The 24476-nt window shown below is 52.3% G+C and overlaps 1 protein-coding gene across 1 annotated transcript; it reads right to left on the bottom strand.

Annotated features, from left to right (window-relative positions):
* Window positions 1-1533: 1533 nt before the first annotated feature.
* SNN (stannin) lies at window positions 1534-9152 on the bottom strand. Its single transcript, NM_001113722.1, has 2 exons — window positions 9058-9152; window positions 1534-2259 (listed from the first exon to the last, which is right to left on the bottom strand). Exon 2 carries the CDS (start codon window positions 2175-2177, stop codon window positions 1914-1916), a length of 264 nt encoding a protein of 87 aa, NP_001107194.1. The 5' UTR covers window positions 2178-2259; window positions 9058-9152; the 3' UTR covers window positions 1534-1913.
* Between the last annotated feature and the right edge of the window lie 15324 nt (window positions 9153-24476).

The following is a 24476-nucleotide window of genomic DNA, read 5'->3' as shown; positions in this document are numbered from 1 at the left end:
GCAGCCCACACTGTGTCCGGCCTCTGCTGGTCTCGTCTCACACTTAGCCATCCCCGGGTAGGGACCAAAGGCAGCCTCTCCCCTGCTCTAAAGCCCGGCCACCTTCTAAGGATCCCTCAGTAGCATCCTATGCTGTCTCAACCCTGCTTTCAGCTCAAATTGTCTTTTAACTAGCTACCCCTCCCCTCCCCCCTAGCCATCATTTAAGGTTGGACCCTTAATTGAGGGGTACACTGCTAAGAAAGGTGTTCCCTAAGCTCCCTCCTAGGGGTTCTAGAAAGTTGGATTAGTTCAACACACTTTTTTAGGGGAAATCTGGATGAGGCCAGAGGAGCCGCCTTCAGCGTGCCCAGGAGGCCAGAACTCTGGGGGGGAGCTCTGACAGGGTGGCAGCAGCCTGGGGTTAGCCAGGCGCTCGCCACCTCTCCTGCGGCAGGAGGCTCAAGTGCTGGGGGCCAGCGCTCCGAAGCTCTGCCAGGGCTGGCCTCCAGTTTATTCCCAAGGATGCGCACACAAATCACCATCTAATCATCGTTTAGGACTGTTTACAGTGGTGTGATTAAAAACCCGAGTTCACTGAAGTCTACACAAGGGACCCTGTGGAGGGGCAAGGGGTGGTGGTGGGGTGTCCGTGGCCATCCAGCTCCTCATCTTTGCAAAAACCAAGTCCTGAACCTTAAGCCCCTTCTCCCCCTACCCGCCTACTGAAGTACAGGCTGCTCGGGGCTCCTGCTTCCTCAGGGACCCAAGAAACGACACTGGGCACTCTCAGAGCAAGGTCAGGGGACCCTCCTTGTGGGTGGCCGGCTGAGGACAGTGAAATGGAGCAGGTGGGTGGGAATCTGAGCGGAAAGGAAGCAGATCTGTGAAAAGGGCAGGAGGGGGAAACAGAGGGGAAACTAAACCCCGCCCCCCTCCAGTGCAGAAAACATTAAATACAACAACAAACTAAAGCCGCCATTGTCTCCCCTTCCTGGGCCAGTTGGGTTTCGGATGCGGGTGAAGGCGGCAGCTCTGGTGTTTTCCAGCAAAGCCAGCGCTCAGTAAAGCCGGGTGGGGGGCGGGGCGCCCAGCATGCTCAAGACCACGGGGGCCAGAAACTGCTCTGCCACTGGGACGCCTGACAGCCTCGGGACTCGTGCCTTGACTTCGTCCTTCACCGGCTCCCAAGCAGCCGCAGCAGCTTCCTTGCAATCGCTCCACCGGCAACAGGGAACAGCCATTTAACGACCTCATCTACCAGGAGCTAGCGGGGCGGGGCACGGGGGCGGATGGCGCCCCCGATTCCATTCATCGCTCACAAAGCAAACCACCAAGGCACCCCGAAGGGTCTGCTAGGAGGCTTAAAACCGACATGTCACGTCCTATACGTACAGACGCACGTGTATCAGAGGCCCCTGCCAAGTGCCACGTGGGCCTTACACGTCTAAAACCACTCTCCCCCACTGCCTTGACTCAGCTCAGCCTTAGTTCGGACAATCCCATGTGCTCTACACGCGATATTTTTAAAAATCAGCAAAAGAGGCTTAAGCACGTGCTTCCGGGGCCTATTTACAGTTCACAGGCTTGTGAGTTCACGCGTTACAGTAGTAGTAGCTCCATCAAAAACAGGCTCAGCTAAACATTCAAGTAACAAAAGCGCTGTGGGGCCGAGAGCCCCGGCTAGGTCAGGTCTGCCCACTGCCTGCAATGGGCAGTCCCACCAGGACGCTGAGGGGTTGCCCAGGGCCAGCGAGCCCCGGATTGGGACTGCTGGGACCCCGGGAGTCAGTGCATGCGATGATGAAGCCTGGCGAGGCCATGCCAGCAAAGTGTCAACCCTTCCTCTTAGGCGGAGGCATGTCTGTGGGTTCGCCCCTCCTGTGCCTCTCCCGGCTGGCTACAAACAGGCCCAGGAGCCTCTGCATCCCAGCTCAGCTGTGGACTTCAGGGCCGTTGGGGGTCAGCTTGGCCTTCCTCTCCACACACGGTCCCTTGGCCGAGTACTGCACCAGCAGGAAGGGCTCCTTGGTCTCACCATCCCCTACGATGCTCTCCTCATCCTCCGACTGGCTGATGCGCTGGAGTCGCAGGTAGCACCAGCAGCCCAAGATCAAGGCCCCCAGGGCGGCGATGGCGATGAGGATGACGATGACCGTGACCACTCCCGTGGTGGGGCTGTGGTCCATGATAGACATGGTCAGCGCTCGTAGGGGCAGGGGCTTGCTCCGCAGGAAGGTCTCGCGAGGGGACAGCTCAGCAAGGCTGGACCCGAAAGCCCTGAAAGACAAAGCAAGACGATGGGACACTCTGCTGGGGACCCTGGCGGCTCACACGCTCTCGCTGGGTCTTCCACCGGGTCTATTTTTAATCAGTTTGTAAGCCTGACCGGGGCCGCCCTCATCCTAGTGAAAAACAGGCCGGTTGCCGTTTGCTGGTTTTTTTGGCTCACGATGCCACCAGCGTTCTTTGCTCACCCCAGCTGCTTCCATTTCATACCTTCAGTGCCTCTGCTACCAGCCAGCCAGTCACCCGCGCTCAGGGAGGGAACCTGTGCGGCAGAGGCAGGAGAGGCAGCACCCGAGGCCTGTGACCCCACCGCAGTGGAGGCTGAAAGAGCGTCTGTTCCAGGTGAATGGATGTTCTAGAAACCCAGCACCACTGGGTGTTTAGTAAGTGCTCACAGATGAAAGGAGCCAGTGCTTCGAGACAGACAGAGACGAGGGATTCGAAAGCAGGGAAATGACATCAGCCCCGACCGGGGAAGTATACAGCTCAGCGAGCCTTCCGGTACACCTGTGAGACTGTGCAGCGGGTGACAGCCTCTGCTCCCAAAGGAGCTGTAGCTGCCCTGGCTGGGGAACTTTGAGGAGGGCACAGGAGAAGCGGGAGAGACTGGCCTCTGCCCTGACTGGGCTCAGCGTCTAGTGCAGGAGCCAGACTACAGACAGGTCAATATGCCACACACCTGTTGCTACAAATGCAGGAAAGTCACACTGGGAACACAGGGGACCAGGTGCCACCAGGTTAAACTGGGCGGAGCAGGCGACACACACCGGGGAGGTGATGCTGGGACATGCGGGAAGGTCAGCCCTTGGAGAGAAGCGTTCCTGGCAGTGGAACACCATCTGCTAAGGCTCGGAAGGCAGGTGGGTCCACTAGCAAGCGTGAGGAGCTGAGGGGGTTTGATCCCTGGTCTGGGAAGATTCCACATGCAGCCAGTGGAGATCAGCTGGTTTGTATGGGGTAGAGGAGGGGCAGGCAGGGACAGCCCCCTGAGGTTGGAGGTGGTGGCTCCCCTGGGTCCCAGACCGAGCCCTTTTTAACGTCTCCTGCCTGACCACACATGGAGCAAATAATAGTAACAGCCAGGTGGTCGTGAGAGTGCAGGAGAGACCGGGGCGCCTTGGGCACCGGGCTGGCGCAGAGCTGGTGCTCAGCTGTCTGAAGCTGCTGTTTTTGGAGAAGACTGACATCAGTACAGGTAGACAGTGCTGGAAGGGGAAGGTGTCCCCTCCAAACAGGATGGAGTGCTGTCCTTGAGCAATGACAGCCTTAATTAGCAATGATTCTCCTCCACACCAAGGAGTTCCCCCCACCCCCACCCCAGGACCACGTTCTGGGCAGCAAAGTCAATGTCCCTGAGTCTGTCCAGGGACCAGGCCTTGAGAAAACTCCTGCCCTGCTCCCACCACCACACTGGCAGGGGGGTCTGGGGCTGGAGGGGACGACACACCTGGAGTCTGTGCCCTTCTTACCACCTCCAGGGCCAGGCTGCTGTCATCACTCTCAACGGGCTCCCCGGCCCACCTGGACCACTGCAGCCAGTGCCCCGTCACTCAGCAGAAAGGCCCCAGGTCCTTACAGTGACCTTCAGAATCGATACGAAGCAGCCCCAGCCCGTGCTCATCTCCCGCTGACCCCACCTCCTTCTACCTCCAGGCCTTTGCCCAGCCGGGTCCCTCTGCCCAAATGCTCTGCTCCCCTAACCCTGGCTCAGTGCTTCTTAAGTGGGGACAGTCGTGCCCCCCAGGGGACATCTGGCAATGTCTGGAGACATTTTTGGTTATAACTGGTGTGGGGTTGGGGGGGTTGCTACTGGTACCAACTGGATAGAGACCAGGTGTGCTGCTAAACCTCCCACACTGCTGCGGATGCCTCCCCAAAGGTCCCAAACATCATGCGGAGGCTGAGAACTCTGCCCTGGTTAGTTCCAGCCCAGGCAGGGAGCCTTCCTGACCCCTCAGTGCAGGAAGCCCCCTTGGTCCTGCGGTTTGCACTTCCTCCCTTCCTCCCTTCAGGGCACCCATCTCAGTCTGCCACCCTGGCTTCAGTGTCAGCACCAGGCTGGCATACTTGCTCCAGGGGTGGCCCCACACACTTCTGTGCCGCCCAGGGCATGTCCTCCTGGCTTCTCCCCTGCCACCATCAGGGCTGCCATCAGCTTCCACAACCTTGCTCAGCCCGTTCTCTTCTCGGGCCTCCAGGTAGGACAGGTGACCCCTCCCCCAACCCCACTCCCACTAGAGCCTGCTGGCAGCACCGGGTAAACCCATCCCAACCCCCATGCTTTCTTCCCACTTGGGAGCACGCCAGTCCCTCTCCACCCTGCCCTCTCCACTTGCCCTCCTGGGTGTCCAGAGCCTGCTGGGGTGCCTGCCCCCACTCTGGGTTCTTGGACAGGAAGGGAAGTCAGTATCAATTCGGAAGAGGAAGTGTGTGTGTTTGGGGACTAGGGGGTAGGGAGTGGGTTTGGGGACAGGAAGTCAGAAATCAAACAATGGCAGCAAGAACCTGGGGATGGGGACCCCAGGGGCCAAACCAGCTGGGGAACCCAGGAAGTGCCCCCAGAGTCCTGGGGGAGAACCAGGGCTCCCAGGACTGATGAAAAAACGGAGGCAGAGGCAGCCCCATCTCCAAGGGACCTTCCGAGAGGGGCGGTGACCTCTAAACCCTGTCTGCTGCCCCTCCCCACGCCCCCGGCACCCCAGGCCAGGAGGAGGGGGCGGAACCAGGTCTGGGTGTCTCCCTCGAGGGAGCACAGAGCCAGGTGACCAGGCCACAGTCACACTTGGTCGGAGTTCCCTCCCCCACCCCCAAATGTGTGTGTTTATTACTTCATTCCCTCCGCAAGTACTTCCTGAGGACCCGTCTTTTACAAAATCTGGTCGCGTCATCTCCTGCTCAGAGCCCTCCCCAGTACCGGCAGAGAATCCGAATTCCCCTGCCTCCCCAGCTTCTTCACACCCTACTGCCTCCGACCTATCTCCCCAAGGCCTCTGCACTTTCCGTTCCTTCTGCCTGTGGTGTTCTTCCCTGCACGTCCCGTGACTGGCTGTTTCCCATCAGAGGGAACTTTCTCAGAAGATGCCTCTGCGGGGTGGTGGGGGGGACGGTCTCCCCAGACTCCCCAGGCTCCAGACGCCCCCCACCCCCACTGGCCCTGGTCTTGTCTTACTTCCTCCTGTTTCCCGGTGCTCTTTGCCACTTGACATTCTCTTGGGTCAGGAAAGGTGCTTCCCTGGCTGCCAACTCCTTCCCGCAGTGGACTCTGAGCCTGGAGGAGGGTGCCATCCATCCTGCCCATTGCTGGAGCCCCAGCCCTGTCACCAGCACACAGCAAGTGCTCAATACTTGTCTGCTGACCCACCACTCCAAGCTCGGGGGAAGCAGCAGTCCTAGGCAGCTGGCCTAGGCAGCTCCCACCCCTGAACACCCCCGAATCTCAAAGCTACCAAGGAGGAAGGACAGGCTGCAGCCTGAGCGTCGGGGTGGGTCCCAGGCAGGCCTGACCTGAGCCCCTGGAGGGGCAGCTGTCCCCACATGGGCTGTGGACAAGGGAAGATGTCACCGAGATACAGATCCCAGAGCAACCTGAGGCCGGTCAGTTCCCCCCCTCAACCCTCATGGCCTGGGCTGGACCCTACCGATGGCTCCATCTCTTCCGGGCTTCCCTCCTGCTAAGCTAAGATGTCTCCTGCAAGTCAGTTGACCCCTCCTCACCTTGAGCTAGGAAAGGGCACAGGGCAGGACAGGGAGGATCGCAGGCTGGGTAAATGCCCAGAATGGTACGTGGGAAACCTGGACCCCTTCAGAACACTCATTCAAGTGGTTAACACTTTATCCCACACCATCATCTGATCCTCCTAATAAGCTGGCAACTAGCAATCCTCAGGGTTCCCATCTGAGTTTCACAGGTGGGAAAACTAAGGCGGGGGGAGCTTGAGCGGATTATCCAAGAGTGAACCCGGGTAGAAACATGGACCCAAAAGTGGGGCCCAGCAGAACAAAGGGCAGGGGCTTCCAAGTGCAGGCGGAGAGGGGCAGGCCAGCCCGGGAGCCAGCGCACAGCCAAGGCACTCTAGGGGTGGGCGACGGGCCATGCTCCCCCAACCTCCGCAGCAGCTCCTTGCCAGCTCCCTTAGTCAGGAGGGAGGCTGGCGCTGGAAGCTCAAGGCCGTTTGGACCCCCAAACACACAGTGCCAACCCTCCGTGCTCCCACTCCACCTCCCTGGGACCTCACTCACTGCTCCTGGAAAAACAAGATGCAAGCCCAGTGCCTGAGACGCCACCTCTCTGAGCTTGCCACCCTGGCCCCCACCAGCCACCAGTGGGTTTAAAGGACTGCCCCTGCCTCAGCCACCAGCAAGCCAGGCATCTCCCACTGTCCTGCTGGCCTCAGAGGCCCACCGCTTAGGTCTTCCTCAATGTAAGGTTGTGTGTGTCACCCCTGCCTCTTCAGGGGACCCCAAAATGAAGTCTTAACCCCACTCCACAGGTCCCTGCACCCAGGCCTAGTAGAGCCTCAGCCTCCAACAGAACAGATTCAATTCGAGTCCCTTTCTTCACCCCATCCCATCCCTCCACTCAATATCATGAGCTACTATGACTCAGCCAAGCAAGCTGCCCCTAACGGCCTCAGTTTCTCAGCCTGCAAAATGGGAACGAGACCCTGACCTCACCAGCCAGGCTGTGGGGAGGCTGAGAAGTGATCAGAAACGTGACAACGGGACTCTGGAACCACCAGGATTGTGTGTCGCCAGGCCCCACACCTTCCTGGGTGTCACAGGGAGGACAGGGAGACCTCAGGGCGGCCCCTCACAGCACCCCCCTCTCCAAAGGACCTGCTCCCAGAAGGGCACAAAACCTGGTCCAGCCCCAGTGCCACAAACAGCACTTTCCTCAGGGGACATGCTGCCACCTTCTCGCTTAACTGGGCACATCACAAGTGCTACCCAGCCCAGCTAGACCCCAGTTAGCTACCTCCGCCCTGCAGCCGCTACCTTCTGGGACTGTCCTGCTTACAGGGGACCAACCACCTCCGCACAGTTAAGCCATGCCCCTTCCCCCGACAGAGCCATCCGTCAGGTGTCCCAACAAACCCTGCTCTGTCTCTTCGGGGGACCCCAGTTCACAAACTGGAAACATTTCCTGCCCAGTTTCTGATGAGGAACACAGGACAGTTGGGGAGGATGGGGCACGTCAAAGGGGCAAGTGGAATATCTGCTCTGTGCCAGGCCTGAGCCGGGGTTCGGACCCAAGGGAGCATCACACAGGCCACTGCCCTTGACGAGCCAGGGCGAGGACAGTGGCGATGCAGATGAGAGATTAACTGCGCTGTGCCTGGCTCTGCGTCCAGTGTCACCCTCACCTTCCGCCACCCACCCATTACACCACGGTTCTCCAGAAGAGGAAATTCGCACCAGAACCCTCTAGGTTCCCCTATGCAGAAGAGGAAGCTGGTGCAGGCAGAGTCCCAGGGACTGCCCCAAGGTCAGTCTCAGTCTCCTATGCCCGTGCCCTGTGAATCAGCCACTGGTCATTCTCACAGGCTGCCCCGGGGTAGGCCCACTTGCCAGACAACTTTGGTAATAACAGTAGATGCCTGACAGAAGTTGGCAGTGATTACTCTGTGCCTGACGCTGGGCTAAACACTTCACAAAGATCATCACCTCTCAACCTCAAGAGTCTGTGGCTCAGAGAAGTTAAGTCAATTGCCCAAGGTCACACAGCTTGAAAGTAACTGTGCAGGGATTCAAACCCAGGCAGCCCTGGAGCCAGAATCTGGGATTTCAACTCTGACACTCAAATGGCATATTTTTTGACCCCACCTCCCCCGCTCCCATGCCTGAGAGGTCAAGGGGGACAGGTTAAGCCCAGTCCGCCCCCATCAGAGCAGTCTGGGTGACTGGAGCTGAGGGCTCTATGCTGGGGACACGGGGATGACAAGCGCCTGGTCAGTTCCCGCGTGCCAAGCGCCGGCGACGTGCAGGCGCGATGCCAGGCGATGCCAGGCGCGCTCCACGCACCCTCTCATTTAACCCTGCCAGGCGACTCCGTCGTCTCCCCACCTCTACCAAAGAGCTAAGAAAAGGCTGGAGAGAGGAAGGGACGCGGCCCGGGGTGGGGGGACAGCTGGAGGGGAACGACAGCTGGAGAAGCAATTCCAGTCGGCTTGACTGGGGGAGGGAGCTTGGGGGACGCGGGACCACGAGACCCAGTCATGCCCACGCCGCGCAGTCACCGCCGACGGAACCGGGCACCAAACGTCGCAGCCCGTCCTCAGTTTCCCCACCTACGAAGTGGGCGCCAGACGTCGCCAGGACCCCCTCTCCTACCCCCCGGATTCCTCCTGACCACCCCGAAGGCTGCCAGGATCCCCGCCTCCTGTTAATTTTTGAAAATCTCTAAGTGTCCCGAGGAGCCCCGCGGCCAGCCTGGGGCGCCCAACTGCGGGCCGCGGTGAGGGGCACGCACTGCGTTGGGGGGTACACTCGCTCCCTGCAAAGCCGCCGCCGCCGCCCCCCGCCGCCTCCTTTGTCCCGATCTCTACGCAGCGCAGCGGACAAAGAACCCCCGCCCGCGGGCGCGGCCCCCCGGAACAGACCCTCCCCCCGAAGCCGCGCCCCCAGCCCAGGTTGCCCCTCCCCCGCCGCAGCGACCCCCCAGCCCGCGACCGAGCCTCCCAGCGCTCGCCCCAACCCCAGGCGGGGCCGCCCCTTCCCCTTCTGCAGGGCCCCGCCGGGCCCGAGCACCCGGCACCCGCCCCCTCCCCGGCCCTTCCTGGCTCCGCTCACCATGGCGCCGTCCGCAGCCCGGCCCGATCGCCCCGCAGCAGCCCCGGGGGCCCGGCTCCGCCCGCCCGCCAGCCCGGTCCGGCCGCCGCGCACCGTCCGGACGCAGGAGCCCCGCTCTGCGGCGGGCGGGGCGTCTCCGGCTCCGCCCCCGAAAGGGGGGGCGGGGTCCTCCCTGAGTAGCCAATGGGAGCCCGCGCTTGGACGACTGGGCGGGGCGGGCCGGGGCGGAGTCACGTGCGCGCGAGGCGGGCCGCACAGGCGGGGCGGGGGCTGATCGCAGCTGGCAGGACTGGGGGCGGGGGGCGGGATCGGCCTCGGCGCACGGCGATTGGGCGCGGGTGGGTGCGGGGCCCCGGTGCCCGGAACCCCCGCCTCCAGCCCCCAGAGGCTTCCCTTACTCCCGCCAGCAAACAAGCGAGAACTGAGGTGCAGAGCAGGTAAGAGTGTGGCAAGCTGCCCCGGCAGGACAAAAGACAGGCAGGACCCCTGAGTTACATGTCCTCCCTCGGGGCGGGAGCTGGTCATTCAGTTGTTTATTAATTAGTTCATTACTGCATCATCCATCCATTCTTTCGACGTTTGTGGAACGCCAACCATGTACGCTGGGTGTACCAGTGGTGGCCGGAATAACCACGAACAGCACAAGCAAGGACCCTGACCTCAGCAGAGCTCTCATTCTGCTGCGGGCTGAAACAGGATTTGCAGCCTTTTTGGCCTCTTTTAATCATGGTTATTGAACATAATAGCCCCCGCGATTAGGCCTCACCCAGCGCTAGGCCCTGTGCTCTCCTCTCAACACACTTCATGGAGACAACTGGGAAAGGAAGAGCTGCTCATTTTGCAGTTGATGTTCCAGAGAACTGAAGTACCACAGCCCACATATAATAAAGACAGGATTGGAGGCCAGGCCTGTTTGCCCTGGGAATGACTGCCAGGCAGTCCACTTGTCCACCCAGGAAGGTCGTCAAGGACGAGGACACCCCTTCCCCTTGTGGCCAGCTGGCTGTAAGAGGGGCAAGAGTGGGTCCTTCAAGGCCTCTGTGGCCCAAGTTCCCTGGACCATTGCCTCTGGCTTGCAAGGTAGGAGGGGGCAGGTGGAGCACCTCATCCTGAGAACTGGTCATCTTGTCTGGAAATGTCTTTTCCAGTCTCAAGCAGAGTCCTTGGAACTTCCCTGGTGGTCCACAGGTTAAGAATTCACCTGCCTCCTGGTCCCAGAAGATTCTGCATGCTGTGGGGCAATTAAGCCCCCTCACCACAAGTACTGAGCCCATGGGTTGCAATTGCTGAGCCTGTGCACCCTCGAGCCCATGTTCCACAACAAGAGAAGCCACTGCATTGAGAAGCCCAAGCACAACTAGAGCATCACCCCCACTCCTTGCAACTAGAGAAAACCCTTGGGCAGCAACAATGACCCAGCACAGACAAAAAAAAAGCAGAGCCCTCTGGGAGAAGATGGAGGGCCCCACCCTCAAGGCCATAGTCACCACGCTCTTCCTGCTCCATCCACTCTGGGTTGGTGTCTTCCTGCTTCAAATGCACCATGCTGTTTCCCACGTCTGGGCCTTTGCCTGTGCTGTTTCCTTCAGCTGAAACGTTCTTCCACTCCATCTTTCAGAGGGCCCTCCCTGATTTCCACCCAGTGCTGTTGTAGGTTATGTTCTAGCCTGTGCATTGCAAAATTGTACATTTACAAGAGTATATGATATTTGCTTGTCTGAAGGAAGGAATGAATGGGCAGACGGCAGACCTCCAGGTCTGACCCCATTGCACCCTAGCCAAGAGGCTAGGCCCCGGAGGTGAGCTGGAGGTTAAGTGAGAGTGGACAAAGAGGCAGAGGGGCATTCAGCTCCAGGCCAGCTCCCCAGAGGCCAGAGCCAGATAGCTCAACACAGCTCCTACTCCTGAGTTGGCTTAGCACCACCCTCAAAGGCTCCTGCCCAGTCAGCCACACCTGGGAGCCCCGGGTGAAAGGAAGCAAGTTTTTCCCACAGAGTCAGTTTCAGCGGCCTCTGTGGTCCCAGCCTCAAGTGGCCAAAGACCTCATTAGTGGTGAGCAGGTGGGAGGGGCAGGCCCAGAACCCCAGAGCCAGGGTTGGCAAAACGTTGACAAGGGACTCAGGGACACTTTGGGGGAAAAAATTCTGGGAGGAAAAAATAGTGATGGGGGGATATAGCATAGCATGGATGATGAGCATCAAACTCTCTGGGTACAGTGCAGCCTTTCCTGCTGGGTAGCTTTAGAAAAGCAGCCTGACCTCTCTGACCCTCACTTTCATTGCCTGAAAAATGGAGGTGACAGCAAAGGCAATTGTGAAGGAGTTGACGGGGCATTTGTGAGCACCACAAGGGTTAAGTACAGAGGAAACAATTCCATTCACTCTTTTTTTTTTTTAAATACTTGTTTTTTTGGCCATGCCACATAGCATGTAGGGTCTTAGTTCCCTGACCAGGGATGGAACTTGTGCCCCTTGCATTGGAAGCATGGAGTCTTAACCACTGAACTGCCAGGGAAGTCCTCCATTCACTCTTAACATTAGTAGTGGGGTTGGATCGGTGTAGGAGTGAACCTGGGCTTCCTCATTTGGGTCTTGGGCAAATCACTGCATTTCTGTGAGCCTCAGGCTCTTGGTCTTCACAGGGACCACCCACCTCTGGGGTGCTGAAAGGTGGGGGGCTGGGAATAGCCCAGCTATCTGTCTTGCCCTGAGTGAGTTGCTTCAACAATAATAACAACGAATAAATAATAAGAGCAGCAAACTGTGTTCTAAGCACTACTACATATACATGAACCCATTTTAGTCCCCATTTTACAGATGGGACAACTGAGGCACAGAGCAACACATATGCACAGAAATTATCTGGGGGGTCTTGTTAAGTTGTAGATTCTGACTCAGTAGTTTGGGGCCCAAGGTTCTGCATTTCTCACAAGCCCCCGGGTGGTAGTGATGGTTTGGGTACCACGCTTTGAGCCGCAAGGGGCTAGTGCATTTGCTAAAGGTCACAGGTGGTGCGCACCAAGCCTTGATTCGAGCCCTCCCAGTAGACTGCCAAGTCCACCCTAACTGTCTGCCCCAACCCTAGCTTTCTCCCCTACAAAGAGACAGGAAGTATAGCTCCCCTCCCCAAGCCCATTTCCTCTCTCCGGGAAGGGGTGGGTGCTAATACCTCGCTCCATTGGTGACATCTGGTCCATAGAACCGCCCTGCCCCCAGCATCCCAGGGGTCCTCCTGACGATGACAGGGAGGTTTTTAGATGCTCATTAGCCAGGAAGATAATTAAGGGCGAGGGCTGAGCTCGCCTTGGCTCCCTGGGGCTTGCTGGGGCCCAGCTGGGCCTGCCCTGTGCCAGCCTGGTCCTGTGCCCACTTCCCTTGGGGCACAGGAGGGGCTGGGACAAGGGAGGGGCTTGCCAGGGAATAGAGAGGCCTCAGCCAGCCTCTGGGGAGACTCCAGTGGGGCCTCCTGCCCAGGCCACTACTCTTAGGGTTCCAGGCCTAAACATGAAGAGAACTGCTGGGCCAGAGGGCAGTTCCGCAAAGGGTGAGAGGTGAGTTCTGCAGGGTGAGGTTAGGTGGGACACAGACAGGGTGTTACCTAACTCTGAGTCACCCAGCAATCTGGGTCAAGGAGTGAAATCAGCCTTTGCTGGTCGGTGGGTATAACATCTCTCTGGCCTCTCTCTAGCGCTAGCTCGGCCCCCTTATAACCTTATAACCTCAGGCTGACAGTCTTGGGCAATCCACACTCCCATCTCAAATTGAACAACGTGTTGTTTTCTGCAGTTTATGTTACTGTCTATTTTTGGCCCAGATATTGCTTTTCCGTTTATGATAGTGACATACCCATTCCTTTTTATGTATTTATTTATGTTGGCTCTGCTGCGAAGCTGGTGGGATCTTAGGTTTCCAGCCAGGGACTAAAACCCACACCATAACAGTGAAAGCGCCACGTCCTATCCACTGGACCCACCAGGGAATTTCCCCCATTCCTTTCTCTTTTTTAAACTATTTTTTAAAATTTGCTCTTTATTTTTCTCTTTGGCTGTGCTGGGTCTTCGCTGAGGTATATGGGCTCCCTCCAGTTGTAGCACGGAGCGAGGGGCACTGTCTAATTGTGGAGCACGGGCCTGTCACCATGACAGCCTCCCCTGCTGCGGAGCACAAGCCCTAGGGCACGCAGGCTTCAGTAGTAGCGTTGCACGGGCCCAGCTGCCCCGTGGTGTGTGGGATCTTCCCAGACCAGGGACCGAACCCACGTCCCCTGCATTGGCAGGTGGACATGCAACCACTCAACCACCAGCGAGTTCCTTCCCCAGCCCCCTCCATTCCTTTTTAAATCAGTCTCTTCAGGGAGAAAAAAAAAAAAAAAAAAAAGAAGTGGGCAAATTTAAAGCAAAGTGTAATAGAAATAACTAGAGATGGTTAGGAGGCTAGCAGTGGTGAAGATGGGGGCAGGTGGAAGGCTGAAGTGGAGCACGCGCCAGAGGCGAACCCCACGGCGGCTCGGAGCCCGGTGCTCTTATTTCAGTGCCAGACAAAGCCCCCAGCTGGGGCAGAGGCATCTCATGGGCTCCTGCGTCCAGCTGGGTTGTCATGAGCTGAGAGGAACCTGGGTTGGTTCTGGTCTTCATTTCTGGCGTCTGTTATCAGCGTGATGAGGGGCAGTCTTGGGGAGTAGGGAGGGCACGACTGCCTGCAGGTTGCTCCCTGCCTGAAGCCTGTCCTGTATTTCCACGTGTGGTACCCACCCTCCACCCCTAAACACACACATGCATCTGAGCACCGGAGCCCCTTAACTGCCCATTCACCAAACCCTTCGTTTATTTACTCAGTTTTTTCATTGATTTAGCCAATCTTTATGTAGCACCTCCTCTGTGCCAAGCACTGTGCTCCCTCCTGGGGAGCTCCCTCCAGGCGTGAATCAGATGGGAACCTCAGCCCTCACGGCGTTCACAGCATCTCCGAGGGAAGACAGATGATAAACGCAGAAATGAGTACTCTGCAGGGTTTGTCAGACCGTGTATGCGCTGGGGAAGAAGGGAAAGACAGTAACGGGAGAAGCGTGGGGACTGGGAAGGGGCAGGGGAGAGGGGCACTCTGTCACAGACGTGGAAGAAGGCAGTGGTGCAGGAATTCCTTTTAAGTAATTTTTTGTTATTGTTGATTTTAAGTAATTTTATTAGCAAACTTCAGGTGCAGAGAATGGTGGACCAATCATAACCCAGATCATGGTGTATTCTCTTTGGTCCTTGCATGACCTGATTTTCTTAAACATTTCCACAGCTATTTTAATCACGTGATTCACATCATGTAGCCCATTAATCAAAAGCTAGGACCCTAACAATGGCCCATGTCCAGCCTGGAGGTTTCCCCTCCCGTCCCCCTTGTCATCCCCATTGCCCTGGGGCCTGTCTTCCTTGCTCCCTGGTTTCTCTCTTGTGTGGTTTTATCCTCCAAGTCTATTTTGATGTTGTTGTTGTTTGGTTGCTAAGTCACCTCTGACTCTTTGGGACCCCCATGGACTGTAGCGTGCCAGGCTCCTATCTCCTGGAGTTTGCTCAGATTCACGTCCATTGAGTCAGCGATGCTATCTAACCATCTCATCCTCTGCCGCTCCCCTTCTCCTTTTCTGTTTTTTTTAATGTTAGCTGCTTCTTACTAACTTTATTGAAAGGATGTATTAGCTTCCCAGGGCTGCTGGAAGAAATTCTCACAAACTGCATGGCATAATACAGTAGAAATTTATTCTCTCACAGCTCTGGAAGCTAGGAGATCTAGATCAAGGTGCTGGCAGAGCCACGTCCCCTTTGAAGGCTCTAGGGAAGGACGCGTTCCATGCTTCTCTCCTGGCTTCTGGTGGTTGCCAGCAATCCTCAGCAATCCGAGGCTTGTAGCTGCATCACCCTAATCCCTGCCTCTGTCTTCACATGCCTGCTCCTCTGGTGTCATCACCTCTCCCATTTCTCCCTCACCTTTATTGAGGAATAATTGGCAAATATAATTGTATAATTTAAAGTGCACAGTGTGAAACTTCTAATATTAATGCATACGCATTGTGGAATGATTACCCAGATCAAGATAATGAACATGTTCATCACCTCACATGGTTAACTCTGTGTGTGTGTGTGTGTGTGTGTGTGTGTGTGTGTATGTGTGTGTGTGTATGTATGCACCCACGTACACAGGGTGAGAATGTTTAATACCTACTCTGCAACTTTCAAGTATACAGTAACGAGTTGCTAACTATAGTCAGCACGCTGTACATTAGACCCTCAGAACTTATTCTTGTAACTGAAAGCTTGTACCCTTTGACCTTTTTATCTCCTTGTTTCTTCCTCCCCCACAGTCCCTGGCAACCACTGTTCTATTTTCTGTTTCTGTGAAATTGGCTTGCTTTCCTTCCCTTTGTTTCTCGGTCTCTTTCCCACTTCCTTTCTTTTCCATACGTAAGTGATAACCATATGGTATTGGTTTTTGTCTGGCTTATTTCACTTAACATATGGTGGAATAATATTATATTGTGTGTGTATATGTATATGCGTGCGTGTTCAGTCACTCAGTCATGTCTGATTCTTTGTAACTAGTCTACTAGGCTCCTCTGTCCACAGGATTTTCCAGGCAAGAATACTGGAGTGGGTTGCCATTTCCTCCTCCAGTGTGTGTGTGCATGTGCGTGCGTGCATGCGTGTGTATATATATTACATATATGATATATTACATATATGTGTGTGTATATCTTATATTACATATATGATATATTACATGTGTGTGTGTGTGTGTGTGTGTATGCCACATTTTCTTTATCCATTCATTCATTGACCGGCATTTGGTTTTTTTTTCTATGTCTTGGCTATCATGAAGAATGCTGCAATAAGCATGGGAGTTCAGATATCTCTTCAAGATACCGATTTCATTTCATTTGGATATATACCCAGGAGTGATTTCTGGATCACATGACAGTCCTATTTTTCATTTTTTGAGGAATCTCCATACTGCTTTCCACAGTAGCTGCCTAATTTGCATTCCCACCAGTGTGCACAAAGGTTCCCTTTTGTGTGAAGTGGTATTGTGATTCCGATTTGCTTGTCCCCAATAATTAGTGATGTTGAGCACCTCTTCATGTGCTTATTGGCCATCTGAATGTTTTCTTTGGAAAAACGTCTATTTGGGTCCTTTGCCCATTTTAAAAATAGCAAATTCTTTTTTGCTATTGAGTTGAGTTCTTTGTATATTTTGGACATTAACTGCCGGTCAGACGTATGGTTTGCAAACATTTTCTCCCACTCTGTAGGTTGCCTTTTCACTTTGTTGGTTGTTTCCTTTGCTTTACACAGGCCCTTTAGTTTGACGTAGTCCCACTTGATTATTTTAGTTTTTACTGCCTGTGCTTTTGGTGTCTTATCCAAGAAATCATTGCCAAGTCCAATATCAAAGGGCATTTTCCTGATATTTTCTTCTAGTAGTTTTATGGTTTCAGGTCTTACCTTTAAGTCTTTGATCCATTTTGAGTTTGTGAGTGGTCTAAGACAGGGATTCAGTTTCACTGTTTGCCATGTGAATATCCAGTTTCCCCAGCATCATTTATTGAAGAGACTGTCCTTTCTCCATTGCGTGTTCTTGTTGCCTTGTCAAAAATCAGTTGACTGTGTTTGTGTAGGTTTAACGTCTGGGCTGTCTATTATTTTTCACTGATCTCAGTGCCTTTTTTATGCCAGTATCTTTTCATCAAATTTATTGACTGCTCAGGCTCTTAGTTGCAGCACTCAGAATGTTCAGTCTTTGTTGGGGCATGTGGGGTCTAGTTCCCTGACCAGGGATAGAACCGGGGCCCCCTGCATTGGGAGTGTGGAGTCTTAGACACTGGACGACTAGGGAAGTCCCTACGCCAGTGTGTTTTATTAAAGCTCTGTAATATAGCTTGAAATCAGGAAGTGTGATTCCAGCTTCGTTCTTTCTTAAGATTGCTTTCACTATTTGAAGTCTTTTGTGGTCCCATGCAAATTTTAGGGTACTTTTTTATTTCTGTGAAAAATACCATTGGAATTTTGATAGGAACTGCATTGACTCTGTAGATCACCTTGTATAGTATGCACATTTCCACAATATTAATTCTTCCAATCCGAGAACACAAGAGAGGTTTCCATTTATTTGTGTCTTCAGTTTCTTTCATCAGTATCTTACGGGTTCTTTTTTTTTTTGGTTTTGTTTTATTTTTTGTCTTATAGTTGTCAGTGTACAGGTCTTTCACCTCCTTGGTTAAATTTATTCCTAAGGATTTTATTGTTTTTAATGCTATTGTGAACGTGATTACTTTCTTAATTTCACTTTCAGATAGTTCACTGTTAATGGATAGAAACACAAGTGATTTTTGTTTGTTGATTTATATATCCTGCAACATTACTGAATTCATTTATTAGTTCTAATAGCTTTTGAAAAAAGTTTTTTTGACCACATTGCATGGCACGTGGGATCTTAGTTCCCTGCCTAGGGATGGAATCCGCTTCCTCTGCAGTGGAAGCGCAGAGTCTTAACCACTGGAACACCAGGGAAGTCCTTTAATAGCTTTTTGATGGAGTCTTTAGGATTTTATGTACATAAGATCATGTCATCTGCAAACAGATAATTTTACTTTTTCCTTTCCAACTTGGATGCTTTTTACTTCTTTTGTTTGTCTAATTGTTACTGGGAGTTCTTGCCCTTCTTATAAGGATACCAGTCACTGGATTTAGCGCCTACTCTAACTCATATGACCTCATCTAAACTTAAATAATACCCCTTCCCTGGTGGTCCAGTGGTTAAGAATCCACCTTCCATAGCAGAGGACACTGGTTCAGTTCCTGGTTGGAAAGATCCCATATGCCATGGGGCAGCTAAGCCTGCATGCCATATCTACTGAGGCCACGTGCTTAGAGCCCATGGTCTGCAACAAGAGAAGCCACTGCGATGAGAAGCCTGCGTACCACAACTAGAGAAAACCCATGTGCAGCAACGAAGACCCAGCACAGCCGTAAATAAATTTTAAAAAATTTAAAAATAAACTTTAATCACATCAGTAAAGACCCTATACAGATTCAAATAAGGTTACATGTACAGATACCAGGGATTAAGACTTCAGTGTATCTCTTCAGGGGCACAATTCAATCCATCAACAAAGGGAAGCCAGATAACCCAAAAAGTGTATCAAGATATGTGAATCTTATGAGACTTCATTTCATCATTTAATAGTCTACATATAGCTAAGATCGGCCCATACTGGGATTTGCTTATTTTAACTGTTTGTGTCATATTCTCCTAGGTCAGTGTATCCTGGCTGGCCAGTCTGGTTTCCTGTGGACAGCCTCTTGAATGGTGTACGGGTGTCTGCTAATTTACAGTGCTGTTTGAGCATTCTTTATTTTTTATATATTTTTTTGGCTTTGTTGGGCTTAGTTGTGGCACATGGGCTGTTTGTTACAGTGCACAGGCTTCTCTCTAATTGTGGCCTGTGGGCTCCAGAGTGCACAGGCTCAGTAGTTGAGGTGCTTGAGCCTGGTTGCCCTGCAGCATGTGGGATCTTAGTTCCCCGACCAAGGATCGAACCTTCATCTCCTGCATTGGAAGGCAGATTCTTAACCACCAGACCACCAGGGAAATCCTTTGGCATTCTTATAAGTGGTTCTTGATTGTCCATGCAAGAGTTTCTCTGGAGTGTTTGCCTGGAAATGGAATCACTGGGATTCTGAATATATGAATATTCAATTGTGAGAGATGACAGCAAGGTACTTTATGAAGTGGTTGCCCTAATTACACTTCGGCCAGCAACATGTACGATCTACATCCTCTCCAGCACTTGGTAAGATCGATTTAAAAATGTTTTCCAGTTGACTGTGAAATTGTTCCCAGTAGAGATCTTGATTTGCATTTCTGGATCGCTAATGATGCTGAACACCTTTATTAATGCTGAGGTCTAAAATATATTCACTTATATTTCCTGCTAAGGTTTCTGAAGCTTTGTTTTTGACATTTAAGTCTATAATCTATCATCTTTGGATCATTAAGTTCGAAAGGATTATTCCTCTTATTCCTGCTAAAAGTTTTTAAGGTGGGCTTTTTGTTGGGTTTTGGTATTTAAGTACTTAATCTGGAGTCGATTTTTGTGTAAGGAAGGATTGTGTAAACTGAGGAGCTTTTGTAGCGTAATAAGTGCAGGACAGTGGGGCAGGATGTTCCACTGGGACTCGTGAGCGTACTGGAAGTTGTTCACTGGATATTGAGTTCAAATTCTGCTCCTCTCATGGACTGCTCTGTGATCTTCTAATTAATCTCTGTGATCCTTGATTTCCTCATCTGTAAAATGAGAATTATAGCAAATACTGTCCTTGGGTGTCACAAGGAGTACATGAGACAAAGTGTGCAGAAAAGCTGCCCACATTGTGGGTACGCAACCTAACTAGCATTTATTGAGTACCTACTATGTGCCGGATGAGGCCAAGCACTTTTCATGTGTTATTTATTCATTTAACCCCTGACAGCTCCGTGACTTAGCAGCAGCAGCAGCTCCGTGAAGCCGATGGTATCTTCCACACTTTACAGACGAGGAAACTGAGTCTCAGACAGGAAGAGTGAGCCCCCCAAAGGCACAATGCTAGCGTGAGTCAGAGGACTTGAACCCTGGCAGCTGAGCTACAGAGCCCTCACCCATCAGCCATCGTGCCACTGTGCTCAGTTGTGTCCAGCTCTTTGCGACCCCATGGGCTGGAGACCACCAGGCTCCTCTGTCCATGGGATTTTCCAGGTAAGGATACTGGAGTGGGTTGCCACGTCCTTCCCCAGGGCATCTTCCCAACCCAGGGATGGAATCCAGGACTTCTGCATTGGCAGGCGGATTCTTTACCACTGAGCCGCTAGGGAAGACCAAACTGCATCACATTTCAAAGCCATTCCTTCCTTCCCTCATCCTCCAGAATCTAGTCTCTGGGCCTTGCTTCTCCAGGCAGAAGGGTCTAGAGGTGGAGATGGGGGAGTAATAGGCAGTGGGGTTCTGATTCTCCTATGGCCCCTGCCTTTGACTCTGAGGCTGGGGAGAGGCTGGGGAGAGGCTGGGGAAGGAAGGGGGAGCCTGAGCCTCTTGCGGGGAAGTCCATCCATCCTCCCCTCCCCGCACCAGAGGCAGTTGACCATCACAGTGAAGATGAATCACCAGCCACAGAGTTCTCCCCAGTGTCGTCCATTATTCATAGCTGCCATCCCAGGCACGGGGTGGCCTTGGGGTCAGGCTGGAATTATTCCCGAGGCCCAGCTCTTAGGGGCTTTTATCCACAGCTGAGCCTGACCACAAGCAACCTCATTCTCTCGATCTGAGGGCTGGGGACTTTCAACCCAGAGGGGCTGGAGACTCCAGCACAAGCTAAGAGGCCTGCGACCCGCTGGCCAACAGGGCACTTGGGGCTGTGTTTGAGCCCAGCTCTGCTGCTTTCCAGTTACCTCCTTGGAGCCTCAATTTCCTTATCTGTAAAGTGGGAATAACTAGCCCCACTTCGTTAATAGATTTGGAAATTATCTACGGCTAGAGGCATGGGTACCAGAGTTGACCACCAGAGTTGCTGTTGTAACATTTGCTCTTTAGGTGATTGTCTCTGAGGCCTTTCTGGGGATGCAGAGATGGTGTGACCCTTTAAAGTTCACCTAGTAAGTTTTAAAAATTTTTATTTAAATATAGTTGATTTATAATGTGTTAATTCCTGCTGTACAGCAAAGTGATTCAATGGTATCACTGATATCAAAGTGATTCAGTGAAGATATATATGTGTATGCATATGTATTCTTTTTCATATTCTTTTCCATTCTGGTTCATCATAGGATACTGACCATAGTTCCATGCACTACACAGCAAGACCTTGTTGTTTATCCATTCTATATATCAGATCAGATCAGTCGCTCAGTCGTACCCGACTCTTTGCGACCCCATGAATCGCAGCACACCAGGCCTCCCTGTCCATCACCAACTCCCTATATATAATATTTGTTATATATAATATTATAATTATATATATTATCTATATATAATAGTTCACATCTGCTAACCCCAAATTCCCAGTCCTTCCCTCCTGAGCCCACTTCCACCTTGGCCACCGCGACTCTGAGCCTCGTATCTGTGAGTCTGTCCCTGTTGTGTGGATGTGTTCATTTGTGTTGTGTTTAGAGTCTACATATAAGTGGTATGATATGATGTTTGCTTTCTCTTTCTGACTTCCTTCACTTAGTATGATAATCCCTAGGTCTGTCCATATTGCTGCAAATGACATTATTTCATTCTTTTCTTTTTTTATAGTATTCCTATATATATATATACACACACACATACCCCATCTTCTTTATCTGTTCATCTGTCAGTAGATACTTAGGTTGCTTCCGTGTCCTGGCCATTGTGAATAGCGCTGCAGTAAACGTAGGGGTACGTGCATCTTTTCAAATTAGAGTTTTGTCTGGATATGTACACAGGAGTGGGATTGCTGGATCATATGACAACTCTATTTTTAGTTTTTCACCAACTAATTCTTATTTGCAGCCAGGGTTGAAGCCATTGTCTTCACCTTGGAATTCTTAACAGTGATCCCTCAGCAGATAAAGTGCATTGAAGAAATTAAAAAATATGGGAGGGAGTGCCTATAATTCTGTAATTCTCAACCTGTGGCTCCTCAGCGTCACCTGGGAGCTTGTTCAAAATGCATGTCCTTCCCTGCCCAAGCCTGCTGGGTCAGGAACTCTGGGGGTGGAGCCTAGTGAGTTGTCTTTGAACAGCTCCTCCAGGCAGGTTGGGTGCATGCACAAGTGTGAAACACATCACTCCCTCTCCCATTTGCTTGCTTTGTTGACACAAGTTGCCATGTCGTGAGCTGCCACGTTGGAGGGCCCCTGTAACAAGGAAGTGAGTGCTGCCAGTGTGTACTGAGGGAGCTTGGGAGCTGGTCCTTCCCCAGTCATGCCTGCAGATGAGCTCACAGCCCCACCGACGCTTAGATTGCAGTGAGAAAGGCTGAGCTGGAAGAATTCTCATTCAGATTCCTGCCTGACAAAAACTATGGGATTGTAAATATTTGTTGTGTTAAGCTGCTCTGTTTTGTGGAAATTCATTTTGCAGCAAATAGGTAACTAATGTGGTGAATATTGGCCAGAAGGAGAGAGTGGCTGGGTGGGGGGAATAGAAGGATATACTGGAGTAATCTAACGCCTACGTGAAAGGGGTTTATGGGACTTCTCTGGTGGCTCAGTGGTTAGAATCCACCTTTCAATGCAGGAGACGTGGGTTTGATCCCTGGTTGGGGAACTACAATCCCACACACCAACTAAGCTGAAATGCCACAGCTTTTGAATCTGCATGCCACAATGAAGACCCAGTGGGGCCGCCAAAAAATAAAATAAAAAATTTTAAGGGTTAAGGACCTACTGTATAGCACAGGGAACTCTGCTCAATATTCTGTAATAACCTCAATACAAAAATAACTTCAAAAAGAATAGATACGTATATATGTACAACTGAATCACTTTGCTGTACACCGGAAACCGACGCAACATTGTTCCTCAACTAGACTACAATGTACAACTAAGAACATTTTGTTAAGGATTTAAGAGACATGTAAGCTGATTTCAACGTGCAGACCTTGTTTGGATCCTGACTGAACATAGTAACTGTCTTGTTTTACATTGATATTTGGGGAATGCAAATACCAAGGGAATCCTGGATGATATTAAGCTGTTGTTGTTCATTTTATGGAGTGTGATAGTGGTTCTGTGCTTATGTTTTGAAAACAAGGCTATGTCTCTGAGAGAAACATGTTGAACTAGTTACAGATGAAGTGATACTCTGTTGAGGAATTGCTTTAACATAATCAGGGTGGGGAGGGGGTAGATGTGAAAGAAAAGGAGCCGATGGTTGTTGAGGGGAGGGGCAGTGCGTGGAGGTTCCCTTTACTCTTCTCTGTGTTTTTGTATATGTTTGAAATTTTTCACAGTAAAAAGTTTAAAAAAAAATGAAGTGAGTCCAATGAGCCCACTGTACAGACGGACAGAAGAAACCCCAGAAGCAGGCAGGAAGAGTGGAGGGAACTGGGGAGTGGGACAGAAGAAACCCCAGAAGCAGGCAGGAAGAGTGGAGGGAACTGGGGAGTGGGACAGAAGAAACCCCAGAAGCAGGCAGGAAGAGTGGAGGGAACTGGGGAGTGGGGATCTTAGTTTGTTGACAATGGGGATCTATCCCTGGGCTTGGCCTCCCCGCCTGGCACTCTCGTAGGAGACTCTGGGGCCTCCCTGAGCCTGGGGCGTGGAGAGGAATCTCCCCCATCATCTAAGACTCAGCTTTCTGGCACTTCGTAGCTGCCACACTAAGCCATCTGAGTCTATACCTGTGAGAGGCATCTTTTTTTTTGTTTGTTTGGCCACCCTCTGCAGCTTAAGGAATCTTAGTTCTCCAACCAAGGATTGAACTGGGGCCACTGCAGTCAAAGAGCAGAGTCCTAACCACTGGCCCACCACGAAGTTCCTGCGAGGCATCTTTCAAGTATATAAGTGACGATTTTTTCTCTTAATATATTAATTCCTCACAAAGGGAGTGTTTGATTGTGTTTTATTCATTTATTTTATGTCTCTCTTTCTTTTTAAAAGAAGATACTTGTTCATTGTAAACTCAAAGGGAATACAATGGAAAGACAGTACCCTTCCTCTTGTCTTCCAATCACCTCCCAAAGACAACTATTTAATTTTTCAACAGACACATATTTTAAAAATTTAGTTTTGGTCATACCCACAGCATGTGGGATCTTAGTGCCCCAATCAGGGATTGAACCCACACTGCCTGCATTGGAAGCACAGAATCTTAACCACTGGACCACCAGTGAGGGAATCCCTGGCCCCAGGGAAAAGGGGTTGGAGCCTATGAGTGGGTCTCTGGCAGGTCCTGACCTGTCCTGGCGGGGAGACCGGAGGGTAGTGAGGCAGGAAGGCAGCTCTGGGTCCTGAGCACCTCCATCTGCCCTTGTATCCTCTGCCCCTGCCTCCCTTTCTGCACTGCAGCCATGCTCAGCCACCACGGTTCCCCGACCCTCCCTGTCTCAGGGCCTTTGCACAGGCTGTTCCCACTACTCGGGTTTCCACCCACCTCTTTTCAGACTTCTACTCACTGTTCAAATCCTGAGAAGCTTTTCCTGAGGTCCTGCTCTGTGGTCGCTGCCCAGCCCGGGTCTCACCATAGTGTGTGGTCCCCAACAGGCTAAGCCCTCTGAGATCTAGAATCAGATCTGTGCCAACTTGGTAGCCCAGCGACAGTGGATTCTCAGCAAATGGTTGTTGAGAACAAGTGCATGAAGGCACGAGCATGTCTCTGCTCCATCCAGACTTTGATGCTCCATGTGCGGTGTTAGGAGGGGCAGGTAAGAGAAGGTT

Source organism: Bos taurus, chromosome 25 (assembly GCF_002263795.3).
Source record: "Bos taurus isolate L1 Dominette 01449 registration number 42190680 breed Hereford chromosome 25, ARS-UCD2.0, whole genome shotgun sequence".
In the NCBI taxonomy this organism is placed as follows: domain Eukaryota; kingdom Metazoa; phylum Chordata; class Mammalia; order Artiodactyla; family Bovidae; genus Bos; species Bos taurus.
This window is presented reverse-complemented; position numbering and strand designations above follow the sequence as displayed.